General features: G+C 45.4%; 1 protein-coding gene across 3 annotated transcripts in view; it reads left to right on the forward strand.

Moving 5' to 3' along the window:
* Positions 1 to 8,754: 8,754 nt before the first annotated feature.
* The window catches only part of IL7 (interleukin 7), a 56,932-nt gene continuing 52,119 nt past the window's right edge, over positions 8,755 to 13,567 (forward strand). The window contains exon 1 of one of the 3 annotated variants that reach the window (XM_070391963.1): positions 8,755 to 9,287. In XM_070391963.1, coding sequence (XP_070248064.1) covers positions 9,278 to 9,287 — 10 coding nt within the window. In that variant the 5' untranslated portion in view covers positions 8,755 to 9,277. The remainder of the gene's footprint in view (positions 9,288 to 13,567) is intronic. The other 2 variants (XM_070391962.1, XM_070391960.1) reach the window with 2 other exon arrangements.

Raw genomic sequence — 13,567 nt, forward strand, 5'->3', positions numbered from 1 at the left:
AAATTTGAATATCTGGTTATTAGGTAAGAATTTATTGAAATATAAAGGTAGAGACAGATGACTGAAAACAAAGCATACTGCAGAACAATAAATATAGTGTGGTCTCATTTTAGTGAAAGATATATATTTACAGTATATTAATCGTCACAAGTGCAATGGTTAGATGGTGTTTTAATTTTAAAAATTTTGCTCGTCTCCATTGGTTACATGCTTATACTTTACATGATCTGCTTTAATTATTTTGAAAGGCAATTTAAGAAGCAACAGCATCAACTAGTTCATTGATGATGGCCATGGTAGACAGCAGCAGGGTGTCGTGGGGTGAATAGCTAGGTGTGGACACTGAAAGTGTAAACTACTCAGAATGAGGCAGGCACAGAGAAAGCACAGAGAACGGAGAGTACAGTGGGGCCTTGACTTATGAGTGTCCCGACTAACGAGTTTTTTGAGATACCAGCTGTCTCTTGGCCGATTTTTCTTTGAGTTGACAGAGTAATTTGAGTTAACAAGCTCCGTCATGGAACAAATTAAACTCGTAAGTCAAGGCCCCACTGTAATTAAAAGCAGACATCTCTGTATCCAAGCTGGCTTTCCACTTTCCTGAAGATGCTTTCTTAGACATCCATGTGACTCACTCAGTCACCTCATTTCAGTCTTGGTTCAAATGTCACCTTCCCACTGAGGCATATTCAAAATCACAAAACTCTTTCTCACCCCATTACTTCCCTCCACATCCACAAATCCCCTACCCTGACCCTACTTTTTTCCATAGACCTTAGAAATGTCTACTATTTTATAGAATTTTTATTTTTTGCTGTTTATTGTCTATCTCCTCCACTAGAATGTAAACTCAGTTGAGCAAACATTATTTGTTTTGTACACGAGCATATCCCAAGCACCTAGAAGAGCAGATGTGCACTTAGTGTGACTTGATAACTATAAAGCAAAATTAAAAGAAGGGTTATTTAGGGTTGGGAGAGACTTGAGCACATTTATGTACCGGACTTGACCTTTACCAGGAAGCAAGATTAATAAACTTCAGGATGGCAGAAGCCATCCGTATGAGATGCCCTTTGTATCTTAGAGTGTACAGAGTACACATACAGTAGTAAGCAGGGAAAGCTGTTCAGAAGGCCTATAGGCCAATCAGAGTGAACTGATTCCCCTGTGTGTCCTTGCCATTTGGCCTTTATTTCTAGGAATAGAAAAGGCATCGCCAGAACAAACAGCTACAAGAAATTTTGTTGGTGCTGTTTCAGGGTGAAACATCTCATTGCCTTGGCAACAGTACATTTCGGCAGCACACACTGAGCCGGTACTTACTATCACGGGAAAGCAAATGCCCAGCTCCTTTCATTTACTGATAGGGTGTATTGAACTCAGTGCCCCTCCACGATGGAAAAAGGATCAGTAGGAACTCCCAAAGAGGTCTACTGGCAAAACCAGGTTCGCCATGAGGCTCATTTGTTCCTTTTACAGTTTAATATTCAATGAAGATATAGTCAGAGGTAAAAAAGAAGGAATTGTATTAAGTCAAATTCAAGTCGATGAAAAAAATCTTTATTAAAGGCATCAAAAGACCTAGAAAAAGCGAAAGTCATAAAGAAGAGAGTAGTTTAAATCCAGATGAGCACAAAGCAACTACAGAAAAGTATGAATTTGATCTTTTCTGGATCTCCTAGCACTTTTCTAGATTCAACCTCCTGAGGTTTCTCTGGGCCTATACTCTTTCCTTTCGGTAGTGATCTTTGTAACCCCTAAAAGCCCTCACTTTTGCTGTTTTGTTTTGATAGTTTTTGGTTTTATTTAAATCTGGCTATTGATCAAAAGTGCCTGAAAAAACCTCTGGTCTCAGGGCTTTTATAATTACACAAAGTGTGTGTATACATTTTCTGGGACACTATATACATACATATTTGTGTATATATTTATTTGTATTTTGTAAGCAGCAGTGATTTCATATTTTAAAATAAAAAGTTATAAAGTGGGTTATTTTGAAATTAGAATCAAAGGAGCCTAATTTTTAAAACCTGAATAAAAGTTCAGAGGTCTCAGAAAATAGAAATGGTACAGAATCTTACTTTGACAGGAGAGAAATGACAAAAAAAATAGAAAATATTACATTTCACAGGTCAAAACAATGTCTTTCCTAGGACCAGGGACATTAAACTGGTGGCCACAAGAATTTCTAAAACATGTAATACCTGACTATCTAGCCAGGGGCACTGCCCTCTTTTCTCTTCGATTGGCAAATTTAAAAAATTACAACAGCCAACACAAGAATAGTTATCAATATGAAAGAATCAAAATCATACCCATTATTTTGGTCAGATCAGCAAAAAATATATTTTTCAGTGTGCCACAGAATTTTAGCGATTAGTTTATGTGTGCCAGGAGATGAAAAAGAAAACATGATTAGAAAAGTTGTTAGTTACACATTAGGAAAAATTGCCAACATAATAAAAGAAACAAGGAAATCAAAGTATCGAGCTGCCATTTCACAGGGCATGTCACTTAAAAAACATTTTGCTTCGTTCCATTGTTTGAAGAAATCATCGCTACACCAAAGTTGCTATCTCAGTGTTTTAATCTCTTGAAAACTTCATTTTCGTGGTCTTCTCATTGAGGTGTATTTGTCACTGCCACTAACATTTTAACATTTTAACATTTTGACATTTTAGGCAAGCACATTAACGGTCGTTTCAGGCTTGTAGGATGCGGGTTGACATGGGATTGGCACAGAGCAATGACGGATACCCTAGGAGCTCAGGGAAGTACAAAATCTTTTTAGAAAAGTGCTTGTTGACTTCATTACTGTGACAATACACTTAATCATCCCACGTCATGTACGAGTTAATGGATACTCTGAGCTTCCAACCACAGTCCCAGGCAATGACCATGTGTGGGACAACCCTGGCTTGCCTGGAGGAGAGGCTGATCTGATTAATTACCTAATATAGTAACAAAACGGTTTAGTAGGTCACACAGCAGTCCATAATAGAAGAGGTTTAAATCTGTTAGGTAGGAGAATTTTGACACCCTCACTAGACCCTCAGGCACACTGGGGTAAAGCAGTAGTTGGTGTTAGAACATTCCTGGCTGTTATCACAGGTTTGCCCCAAGAACCGGTTCTCTTTGAAAACCAGTCAAGACCTGTTTTCTGATTTCTCCCTTTTCCACGAGTCACCCTTGGGGAGAATCTGTATCTGGAATGGGGTTTTGTTGACTTCAGAGAACTCCAGGTTGCATAAGACACTGCCATTGTTGTCCAAGAGCTTATAAGAACAACAGAACATCTCCACATAGCAAGTGGATGATATTCAGGGATTCTGTCCAGCCCCTTGAAGGCAATAAAGGGCAAATTTTTTTTTTACTCTCTTCAAACAGTTTGCATGAAGAAAACTGTCACAGGCATAATCGTCTCTAATTAGACATCTATAGAGGCAGTGGTTAAAAGCCTCCAAAATTTAGTATATAAAACATGTTTCTGATTGCAAACAACATATCCACTGGTATACAAAAGGATTGGATAATTCAAACTACATAAGCTACATTTGCTTCCTCCGAGGGCAATTTGAGAAATATTTTTCTCTTCAACTAGCCAATACTGAATCCAGAAGTAGACAAGAGAGTGTCATGGGGAACGTTTTAATAAGGAATATAAAACTAGGCACCAGATTTATAGGGGGTCCTGATTATTTAGAATTACAGAATTTAAGAACTGAAATGAAAGAGGAGAGAGAAATGAAGGAATTATAAGAAAAAAATAAATCCAGTACCTTGGGATTTTGGTTCCATACTGTCCTGCTTCTTCAGAAGAACCTTTATCAATCTATATGTATAAAAGGCTAAGTAACTGACAGTCAGTCTATCCAACCATCCGACCAACTGGCCAATACATGGTACATGTGACATGCACTGGCAATTTAAAAATAAACGTTGACTTGCACATGTGTGATAGATATAAAGCTCTCGCTGGTGCCAACCACTTGTGATGCCAGAATGTATCTGAAGACCAACTATTGGCACAATGTACTTCTGAAGCTAAAAGAAAGCGGCATTGTCGACAGAATATGTCTGAAGACAAACCCACTTTCGGAAATGGTCAGTTATATGTTGCTTTCTCTCAAGTTTGAAGAGCGTGTGACGTTAAAGTTGTAAATACTTCATCACAAGGAAAATTAGCCAAGCACTCTGAAAGTGTTTTTACTCTTAATGTGGTGTACAGGTTGATATAGATTAAGCTTAATCAATTTATCAATCACTGTTTTTATCAATGTTGTTTTTATATCATGTTTTTGTTATTTTTATGTCATTCTTTGTTGTTTTATATCATGTTATTGTTTATTTATTAATCAATTTACATATTATTTTCATATACATTTTACTAACTTTCATCTCTGACACTTCTATTATAGAGAACGGGTGAATAGTGATATTAAAATATTTTGTATTTTAATTTTATAATACTACTAGAGGCCCAGTACATAAAATTCGTGCACTCTGGGGGGGGAGGGGGGGAGGGCGTCCTGCAGCCCAGCTTGCACCCTCTCACAGTCCAGGAGCCCTCGGGGAATGTCCGACTGACACCAGACATCCTTAGCACTGCTGTGGAGACAGGAGAGGCTCCTGCCACTGCCGCTGCACTCTCCAGCCTTGAGCCTGGCTTCTGGCTGCGCGGTGCTCTGCCTGTGAGAGTGCACTGACCACCAGGGGGCAGCCCCTACATTGAGTGTCTGCCCCCTGGTGGTCATTGCGCATCATAGTGACCAGTTGTTCTGCTGTTCAATTGATTTGCATATTAGCCTTTTATTATATAGGATATTAATATACTATTTTGACATGTAATTTTTGACATGTCATGCCTCAAGGTTCCTCCCAGCATTAGCTCTCTGTCTCTTCCCTCTTCTTAGTTGCAGGCTGGGTAATTTCATTTCTGTGACTCAAACAACCATCAGTCTGCTGACATTCACATTTCTAGCAGGGTTCCCGATATTTGATGAGGCCATTTTGATTCCGCCTTCGAAGGAATCCTTTTTATTTTCACTCTTACAATGTTCGAAACTGGCATTCTCCTCCTATCCCTGGGCTTTCTCCTATTAAATGAGGCATGTTTTATTGTTGAACTCTAATCAACTACCCAGAAATAGTTTATAAAATGCTTAAACAGTTACAGTTTCTTTAAGCAAACAAACAAAACAAAAAAAAACAAGGGAATTCCCACATCCCTTTATAAAGCTAAGAGAATCTGACAAAAATAGTCCAAACTCAGTTAAATATAATATGAAAAACAAACATATACCAATTATAAATGTAATTGAAAAATTCTATGTTAAACATTAGCAACTAGAATTTAGCATTATGGTAAATTTGTGGTCTATTTAGAAATGCAACAAGGAAAAACACAACCATGTAAACATGCTCATTGGTCATTTGATAAAATTTATCCTCATGGTCAGGCTTGAAAAACAAATAAATCTGATTTAAATGGAAGGTTATTCATTATAGCCATTTCCCCACTAACCAAGTAAATGAACCTTTTCTGGACCCTAGTTTCACTAATTTTTCAAGTGATTCTGTCTAGATTGCCTTAAATCCCTGGTTTGAAGTACATCTTGTCCTTTCCTTTTTATAACATTCTTTTATCTTTGAAATTACACTTCTAACTTCTGATCTCCCCACCAGACTGAAGCCACCTTGAAGATATGCATTATTATCTACAATGTGTAGCTTAACATGTGTGTGTAAGCACGTAGTTACAGAATTTGCGGGGTCCAGTGCAAAGTGAAAATGAGAGAGCTCTTGTCCAAAAACAATTAAGAATTTCAAGACAGCAGAGCATTGAAACAAGCAGGGAGCCCTTCTAAGCACTACATGGGCCTCTATGCCACTACAAAGAACACACGCCCATAAAAAAGTCGGATGTGTGTGGGGTATGTGTGTGTGTGTGTGTATGGGTGTGTGTGTTTGAATATGTTAAATAGTATGCCTGGAAAATTAAGTCATAGAAACTTCAGGAAAATATCCACAGACAGACCAACAGCTAGCATTCAGATCTCAGACTATCAAGAGCAGTCAGAGGTGGTAAAAATAGTTCAGATAATTAAATTAGAAAATATTTTCAGGTTACCAATAATTGACTATTTTGATGGAAGACTGTAAGACATTTAAAAAGACATTGATTAACCTTCAACAACTATCTCTTTAAGTTGACTTTCATATCTTATTTACATTTTTTCTATTACATTGTACTAATCATTCTGAGAATGTTGTCTTCTTTCTTAGTATTCATGGTTATAATAATTCATGAACTTGGAGTACTGTTGGCTTTTCTGCACAACTCATTGGGGCTACAAGTAAATGGAATAGCAATCATTTCTCTAATCAAAAAACATCAGCATATAAAATTTCACAAGACATTTTATCCTTATCTTATGAAAAATAATGTTCAGCTTATCAAAATATCAGCCATTCATTTAAGATTTCCTTTTGGAATTTTTTACAAATGGTATTAATTCTCTAATAGACAGGGAATTGAAGGAATCATAAGAAAAAATAGATCAGAGATCTTGGGTTTCTTGGTTCCATCCTTTCCTACTTCTACACAAGAACCCAATTTTATCAATTAATACATAAACTAGAAGCCCGATGCATGAAATTCGTGCAAGGGGTTCAGCCCCTGCCCACCGAGGCTTTGTCTGTCTAATTAGCATATTACCTTTTTTTGTTATTATAGATAGACTCTAGCACCTCTCATGCATAATAACTTTTGGTGAGAATGTGCCCACTCTCATGCAACAACAAAAATTCCAAATCCTTTATGAATATGTTCTGAAGAGAGTGAGGAATTTACATCTCTCCTGGAGCTCTGAATAAGTTCACCTCATGCTTCCTCAAAGTTCACTGATGACAAGCCCTTATTATGCCAGGTTTTGTGGTGATTGTGCAAAAAAAAAAAAAAGGAAGATGGATTTCTTCCTGAGGAAATTATTGATAGATGATCTTTTATTTGTCCCTGAAAAGTAAAACAAAAAAGTGCAGGCTGGTGCAAGTTCTGTGCCTCAATGCCACTGTCAGGGATTTTAAGTAAATAAATAACCACCCTAGTGTGCTTGGGCACAGAATTCCCATTTAGGATTTGATCTCCACTGCTCACCTCGCTCTAGGTTCCAGTCACATGGCAACACTCAGCTTTGCCCACCCATTCCCTCTCCTGTTCTCATTGGTCTCCTCCTGTCCATCTGCCCTCACATCCTTTCTCTTCCACCCACGTTCCCATTCACATTTTCTCACTCCACAGCTGTCTCTCACTCTGTCCCTGGGCAGTGCTGTCTGAGTGCTAGATACTGTTCCCAGTGGGAGGGAGTTTGGCTGGGACAGGGGAGAAACAGGCCAGTGTGGCTGGAGCCACGGTCAGAGAGGGGCAGCAGAGCCCAGGTCACCCAGCACCTTAGGCCTGGGACAATGCCAAGGGCCAGAGGACAGTCCCAGAGGGCAGCGAGTGTAAATCAGGTCCCTGCCTCTGTGAGGAAAGGGACCATCCTGGACCGCAGGGTCTTCATGGTGTCCCCACGGACAATCCCAGAGCACACAGGCTGGGTTCGGGTTTGTTCCAGAAGCAGAGCTGACTGGACTTGCCTCTGGATTGGATGCAGGACGTGAGACTAAAAGGAATGAGGGATCCAAGTTTCAGGCTTGAACAACTCTTCTCACTCTTTCATTGTTATTCTCTCCCTCCTCCCCCTTTTCCCTCACACCTTACAGACTGGAATGCTCCTAGCCCCAGGTGAACTGCTCAGAATTCACAGCCTCCTGAGGTCGGCAGGCTGGGGCAAAGGCACACCCACAGGACGCATGGCCCTGTCCCCCTGCTGGCATCAGTTTCTAAGTTTTTTGTAAGAACTTCTAGCACAGAGTTCCACGCATGGACTCTGGAGCCAGAACGGGGCAGGCTTGTGTCCAAGTTCTGTTACCAACTAGCAAAGTGAGTTCTGCCAAGTTACTCAAATTCCCACATCTGTGAAGGGCAGGTAAGACAACCCCCTCATAGAGGATGTTGCATGAGACCACAAGTGCCTAATACTAGTACAGAGCCAGTGACGGACACATAACAGCCCTGATGCTCAGCGTTATTACAACCATTACACTACCCACCTTCACTTAAGCAGGGTTTCTGCAAAATATCAGGAACCAAACTAAAGCAGAATATACCTAAATAGTTCAGGCCTGGAAATAAAACATTAACTCCTCAGTAACAAACGGTCCAAAGGGAAAGTGCGATTTTTTAGCCAATTCAGATAAACGTGAAAGTCACGGTGATTTAACTATGATAGGCTCCACTTCCTCCGCCTAAGTTGGGCTCTGATTTCCCACGGCCACAAAGATACCGCTTCCCAGCGTAGGTGGGCCCACGGGATTCTTTTCCGTGAGGTATCACCTGGGCAGGTGCATGCACACAGACAGCGGAAAGGGGCTGATGAGGGCGATTCCAGGGACTGAGTGAGGGCATGACCCTCTCAACCCTCCTAAGTTCCTTTGATCATGAACTTGGCGTACTGTTAGCTTTTCTGCACAACTCATTGGGGCTATGAGTAAACGGAATGGCAATCATTTCTCTAATCACAGAACACCCCATATAAAGTTTCACAAGACATTGGCGTTGTCCACCACACCCACGTCAGGGGCTGCGACGCCCTCTCCGCGCTCAGCTCGCACCAGCCCAGCTTTCGCCCTACACCTGTGTCGCTTCCGCGGACGCAGTGGCAACCTATGCTTTGCGCGCCCAGTGGCCTCGATCGCGGTGGCCTGACGCTGCCAAGGCGGTGAGAGGTCATCGCCGGGAACCGCTCTTCCTCCGAAGGCCCCCTCGGTCCTCCTGAGGCGCCCTCCTCCGCCCGTGGTCACCCAGGTGCACAGGAAGCACCGGGGGGAGGACGCAGGTGCGCGGGGAAGGGGGGCGCTGGAGGCGCCGGGCGAGGAACCCCAAGCTCGAACCTGCAGACCCAGCGCGAAGTAGAAACTGAAAGTACACTGCGGCGAATCCTACGGAAGTTCTAGGAAAGGCAGAGCCCAGACCGCCGTGGCGTGTGCCGCGCCCCCTGGGATGGATGAAGCAGCGGGCGCGGCGTGGGGCAGACAAACCAGCCGCAGAGACGGCCACCCGGTCCGACTCCCGGCACCGCCGCGCACACCGGGGTCCTGGCAGTGACCATGGCCTGCGAGAGCCCGCTCGAGCTGCAACTGCGGTCATCATGACCACGCCCGCCTCCCGCAGACCATGTTCCATGGTAAGCGCTCCGCTCCCGCGCACTAGTCCGCGCGCCCTGCACGCACGCTGGGGGCTGGGGGCGCGCTGCCGGGCCCCGCGCCCCGGGCGTCCGGGAACAGCTGGGCCTTGCACTTTGGACCCGCCGGGAGCACCGGCTCTCCCACAGGCAGCGGCAGCCGCGCTGGCGTCCCTGGCCCCGAGCCACCGGCACCTGGGGCAGCCGCGCTCGGCAGGCTGTGAGAGCCGTCCCGGACCCGGCGCCGCCTCCGCGCCGTCCATCCGGCGAAGCCGGCCGCGGGGCTCCGTGGGAGCCGGGCTACGTCGGTCCCCAGGTCGGTCTCCAGCCACGCTGCCCTCGGGCCCCTCGCCCAGCTACCCCGGCCGCTCTCGGGGCGCGCCCGACGGCTACTCACGGCGCCGGCATCGGGGAGCGCTGAGCTCCTGCGGCTCCCAGCTCCCTGGAGAAGTGAAAGCGCGGTTCCCACGGGGCGCGCTTTTAAACCCTGGGGGACAGGTCTCTGGAAAGCCCCGTTTTCCTCCCTCGGCGAGGCTGGGAGTTTCCGACTGGGGCTGTACCTTGCGCCTTTTGCCGGGAACCAGGTCCTCCTGCTGGCCCTGGAAGCGGCCAGTTTGGGGTTTCTATTTCTTGCTATTTAGGGGCTCCTTAGTGGCGACAGGATTAAATGAGCAAAATTCTAAATTATAGGCTCTTGCTGAGATCGAATCTATTTTATTTGTGCCAAATGCGGACTTCAAATGGACAAGGGCAGAGGGGGGGAGCTGGGCTCCGTTGGCAGTCATGCGGCCAATGTAAAGAACCCCAAAGTTTGCTGGAAGGAGAAATGGGGCAAAGAGACGCGAGGGGAGTGGATCTGCGGAGGGGAATTGGGATACTTTCTGAGTAAAAGGAGCCGGATGGGGGAGGGCGGGGAATAGGGAGCAGCTTGCTGGTCCGTTTGATGCCTGGTTTGTGCACTTTCCTGGCTCCACCAAGGGGTCAAAAGAGCCCTTTCCCCTCTCGTAGGTATTAAAGAATCAAGAACTGACATCGCCCAGAATTACCAGATCAGTGACAAAATAAAGGGGCAGGGGTCACAGTATAGAAGACAACTGTGGAGGAGATTTATGATGGGCGTCCTCCGGAAGTTCGTGGGGAAATAGGAATTAGGTTATACACTGCCCTGGACGGTTTGGCTCAGTTGGTTGGAGCATCGTCCAGAGCATCAACGGGTCGGGGTTCAATTCCGGTTGAGGGCACGTACACAGGTGGTGGGTTTGATACTTGGTCAAGGTGTGTTCAGGAGGCAACAAATGACTCTCTGTTTCTCTCTATCTCTCTCTCTCAAATCAATTTTTAAAAAAGAACTATTTATATATTTTTTAAAAAATTAGGTCTGTCCCTGTTTTCCTTACACTGCCCACGGGTCTCCTGCAATTTCTCTGTCTGGATCCCTCCTGGTTCTGTCTACTCCTTGCATCACCTGTGACCTGAAGTGAGAGCTAAAGCAAGGAAAGGAAGCCAGGGTGTCCATCATGAACAAGGAGCCTTTATTCCCTGAAATGTATCTATAAGGATCTTGTACCATAAATTGTTATCAGCAAGCAATGCTAGAACTCTAAACTTTGAATAATGACTACAAGTGGCTTTCTGCATATTTTTCAGTAGATTTCACTAGAAGCTTAAGAATAGGGTTACTCTTTATCCTTTTTCTTTGCTACTTCTTTGGAGAGTTGAAGTTATTGAGGACCTACTATGTGGTCCTCAACTGTGCTATCTGAGGACCAAAAAATTGGAATAGTAAAAAAAACAGCAACCTGAGAAAGATTAGGAAACCTGAAAGAGCACCACATCAATGTTGAAACGTCCTAAACAAACATGGAAAAGGCCATTTTGTAGGACTAACTTATATGTCTTATTCACATGTGAGATTTTTTCCCTGGTTTCACCTCTGACACATACCCTGGTGTGCTAACAGCAAGTAAGCAGCGTCCTTCTTCCTGAGATGAGAGGATGATGCGGGGTCCAGAGCTTGGCCAGGAAGTACCTTAGTGAGTCCAGGAGGAGCAAGGTGGGGTGTTGCACATTCCCCTTGACTTCACACCACAGTTTTCCTAGGAAGCAGGTTAGCTTGCTGGCTAAAAGCTGAGTTTCTAGACTCTTCAACCTGACAAACCTGGCTTTGAAACTTGCTTCTTACCAGACACATTATGTACGAGGCAAAAAAGTTTCTTTGGGCTCCAGATTCTTCATCTGCAAAAATATTAATAATTGACATCCTATATAATAAAAGCCTAATATGCTAATTGTCCAGTCATCCGGTCGGCCATTCAACCAATCAAAGTGTAATTTGGTAATGATATGCTAAGGCCGCTCAACTGCTCGCAATGAAGTGCACTGACCACCAGGGGGCAGACACTCCAACCGGTAGGTTAGCTTGCTGCTGGGGTCCGGCTTATCAGGACTGAGTGAGACAGGCCAGACAGATGCTGGAGCCCTCTGGGGGCCTCTCCCTGGCTGGCCAACATCCCATGTCTCTCCCCAGCCCTGATTGTGCACCAGTGGGGTCCCTCGGCCTGGGCTGCACCCTCTCGTAATCTGGGCTGAGGGAACCTTCCCGCCCCCCACCCCAGTGTATGGATTTCATGCACCAGGCCTCTAGTCTACACTAATAAAAGACAAACATGCAAATTGACCATACCTTTGCTATGCCTTAAGTCACGCCCACCAGCCAGTCAGAGCGACTATATGCAAATTAACCCAACCAAGATGGCGGCCGGCAGCCACGGAGCTGGAACAAGCAGGAGGCTTGGTTGCCCCAATGATGGAGGAAGCCAAGCTTCCCGCCTGCCGAGGCCTGCTCTGAGCTCCACTCAAAGCAACAAAGTTTCAATTATAGAAGGTAAATAAACCCCAGATACCTGCTTTCAGCCTGCCATAGCCACGGAGCTGGAGCGAGCAGGAGGCTTGGGTTGCCCCTGGCGATGGAGGAAGCCAAGCTTCCCTCCTGCCCACCCTGGCCGGCTCTGAGCTCCTCTCAAGGCTACAAAGTTTCAATTATAGAAGGTAAATAAATCCCAGAATTAAGAAAAAAAGGAGAGGCTGGGAGCTTCCGTTGCCGGGGGGCGGGGGGGGGGGGGGCGGCCTTGACCAGCCTGAAAACGGCCCTCAGCCCCTCACCCAGACTGGCCACGCACCTCAGTGGGGACCCCCACCCTGAAGGGGGTGTGGCCAGCCTGCAAACAGCCATCAGCCCCTCACCCAGGCTGGCCAGACACCCCAGTGGGGATCCCCACCCTGAAGGGGGTGTGACCAGCCTGCAAACACCCATCAGTCCCTCACCCAGGCTGGCCAGGCACCCCAGCGGGACCCCCACCCTGATCCAGGACACCCTTCAGGGCAAACCAGTCGGCCCCCACCCGTGCACCAGGCTTCTATCCTATATAATAAAAGGATAATATGCAAATTGACCCTAACAACAGAACGACTGGGAATGACTGGTCACTATGACACACACTGACCACCAGGGGCCAGACACTTAATGCAGGAGCTGCCCCCTGGTGGTCAGTGTGCTCCCACAGGGGGAGCTCTGCTCAGCCACAAGCCAGGCTGACAGCTGCCAGTACAGTGGTGGTGGTGGGAGCCTCTCCCGCCTCCTCAGCAGCACTAAGGATGTCCGACTGCAGTTTAGGCCTGCTCCCCGCTGACAAGTGGACATCCCCCGAGGGCTCCCAGGCTGCCAGAGGGATGTCTGACTCCCAGCTTAGGCCCAATCCCCCAGGGAGCGGGCCTAAGCCAGCAGGTGGTCATCCCCTGAGGGGTCCCAGACTGCGAGAAGGCACAGGCCGGGCTGAGGGACACCCCCCCCCCCCACACCCCCGAGTGCACAAATTTTTGTGCACCGGGCCTCTAGTATTAGTATATAATACGTGCCTCATGAAATGGTTGTAAAATATGATATGCAATGTCATAGGTTGACTTCAGAAATGTCTAAATATTTATCATGGGATTTGTGGATAGAATTTACATTCCAGTCTGAATATACTTATAGCAGTTATTAGATTTCTTTATGTGTGCATCATCAAATTCATTTTTGTAACCTTAAAAGCTGATTTCCATACAACGTATGGCTGTTTTCTACTCTTTATTAACATTTTCTTTATTCACCCATTTGCTTGTGCCAATTGATCAGATTACTAGTAAAGTCGTATACACTCATGTCTTCCAGTCCAACCGGTATGTCTTTGGACCATTTTTTTTCAAATTCCCAGTGAAAGCAGGTCTATGCCATGTCCATAATG

The sequence above is a fragment of the Myotis yumanensis genome, unplaced genomic scaffold (genome assembly GCF_028538775.1).
Source record: "Myotis yumanensis isolate MYYU_CA2020_CCGP unplaced genomic scaffold, mMyoYum1.0.hap1 SCAF_15, whole genome shotgun sequence".
Taxonomy (NCBI): Eukaryota; Metazoa; Chordata; class Mammalia; order Chiroptera; family Vespertilionidae; genus Myotis; species Myotis yumanensis.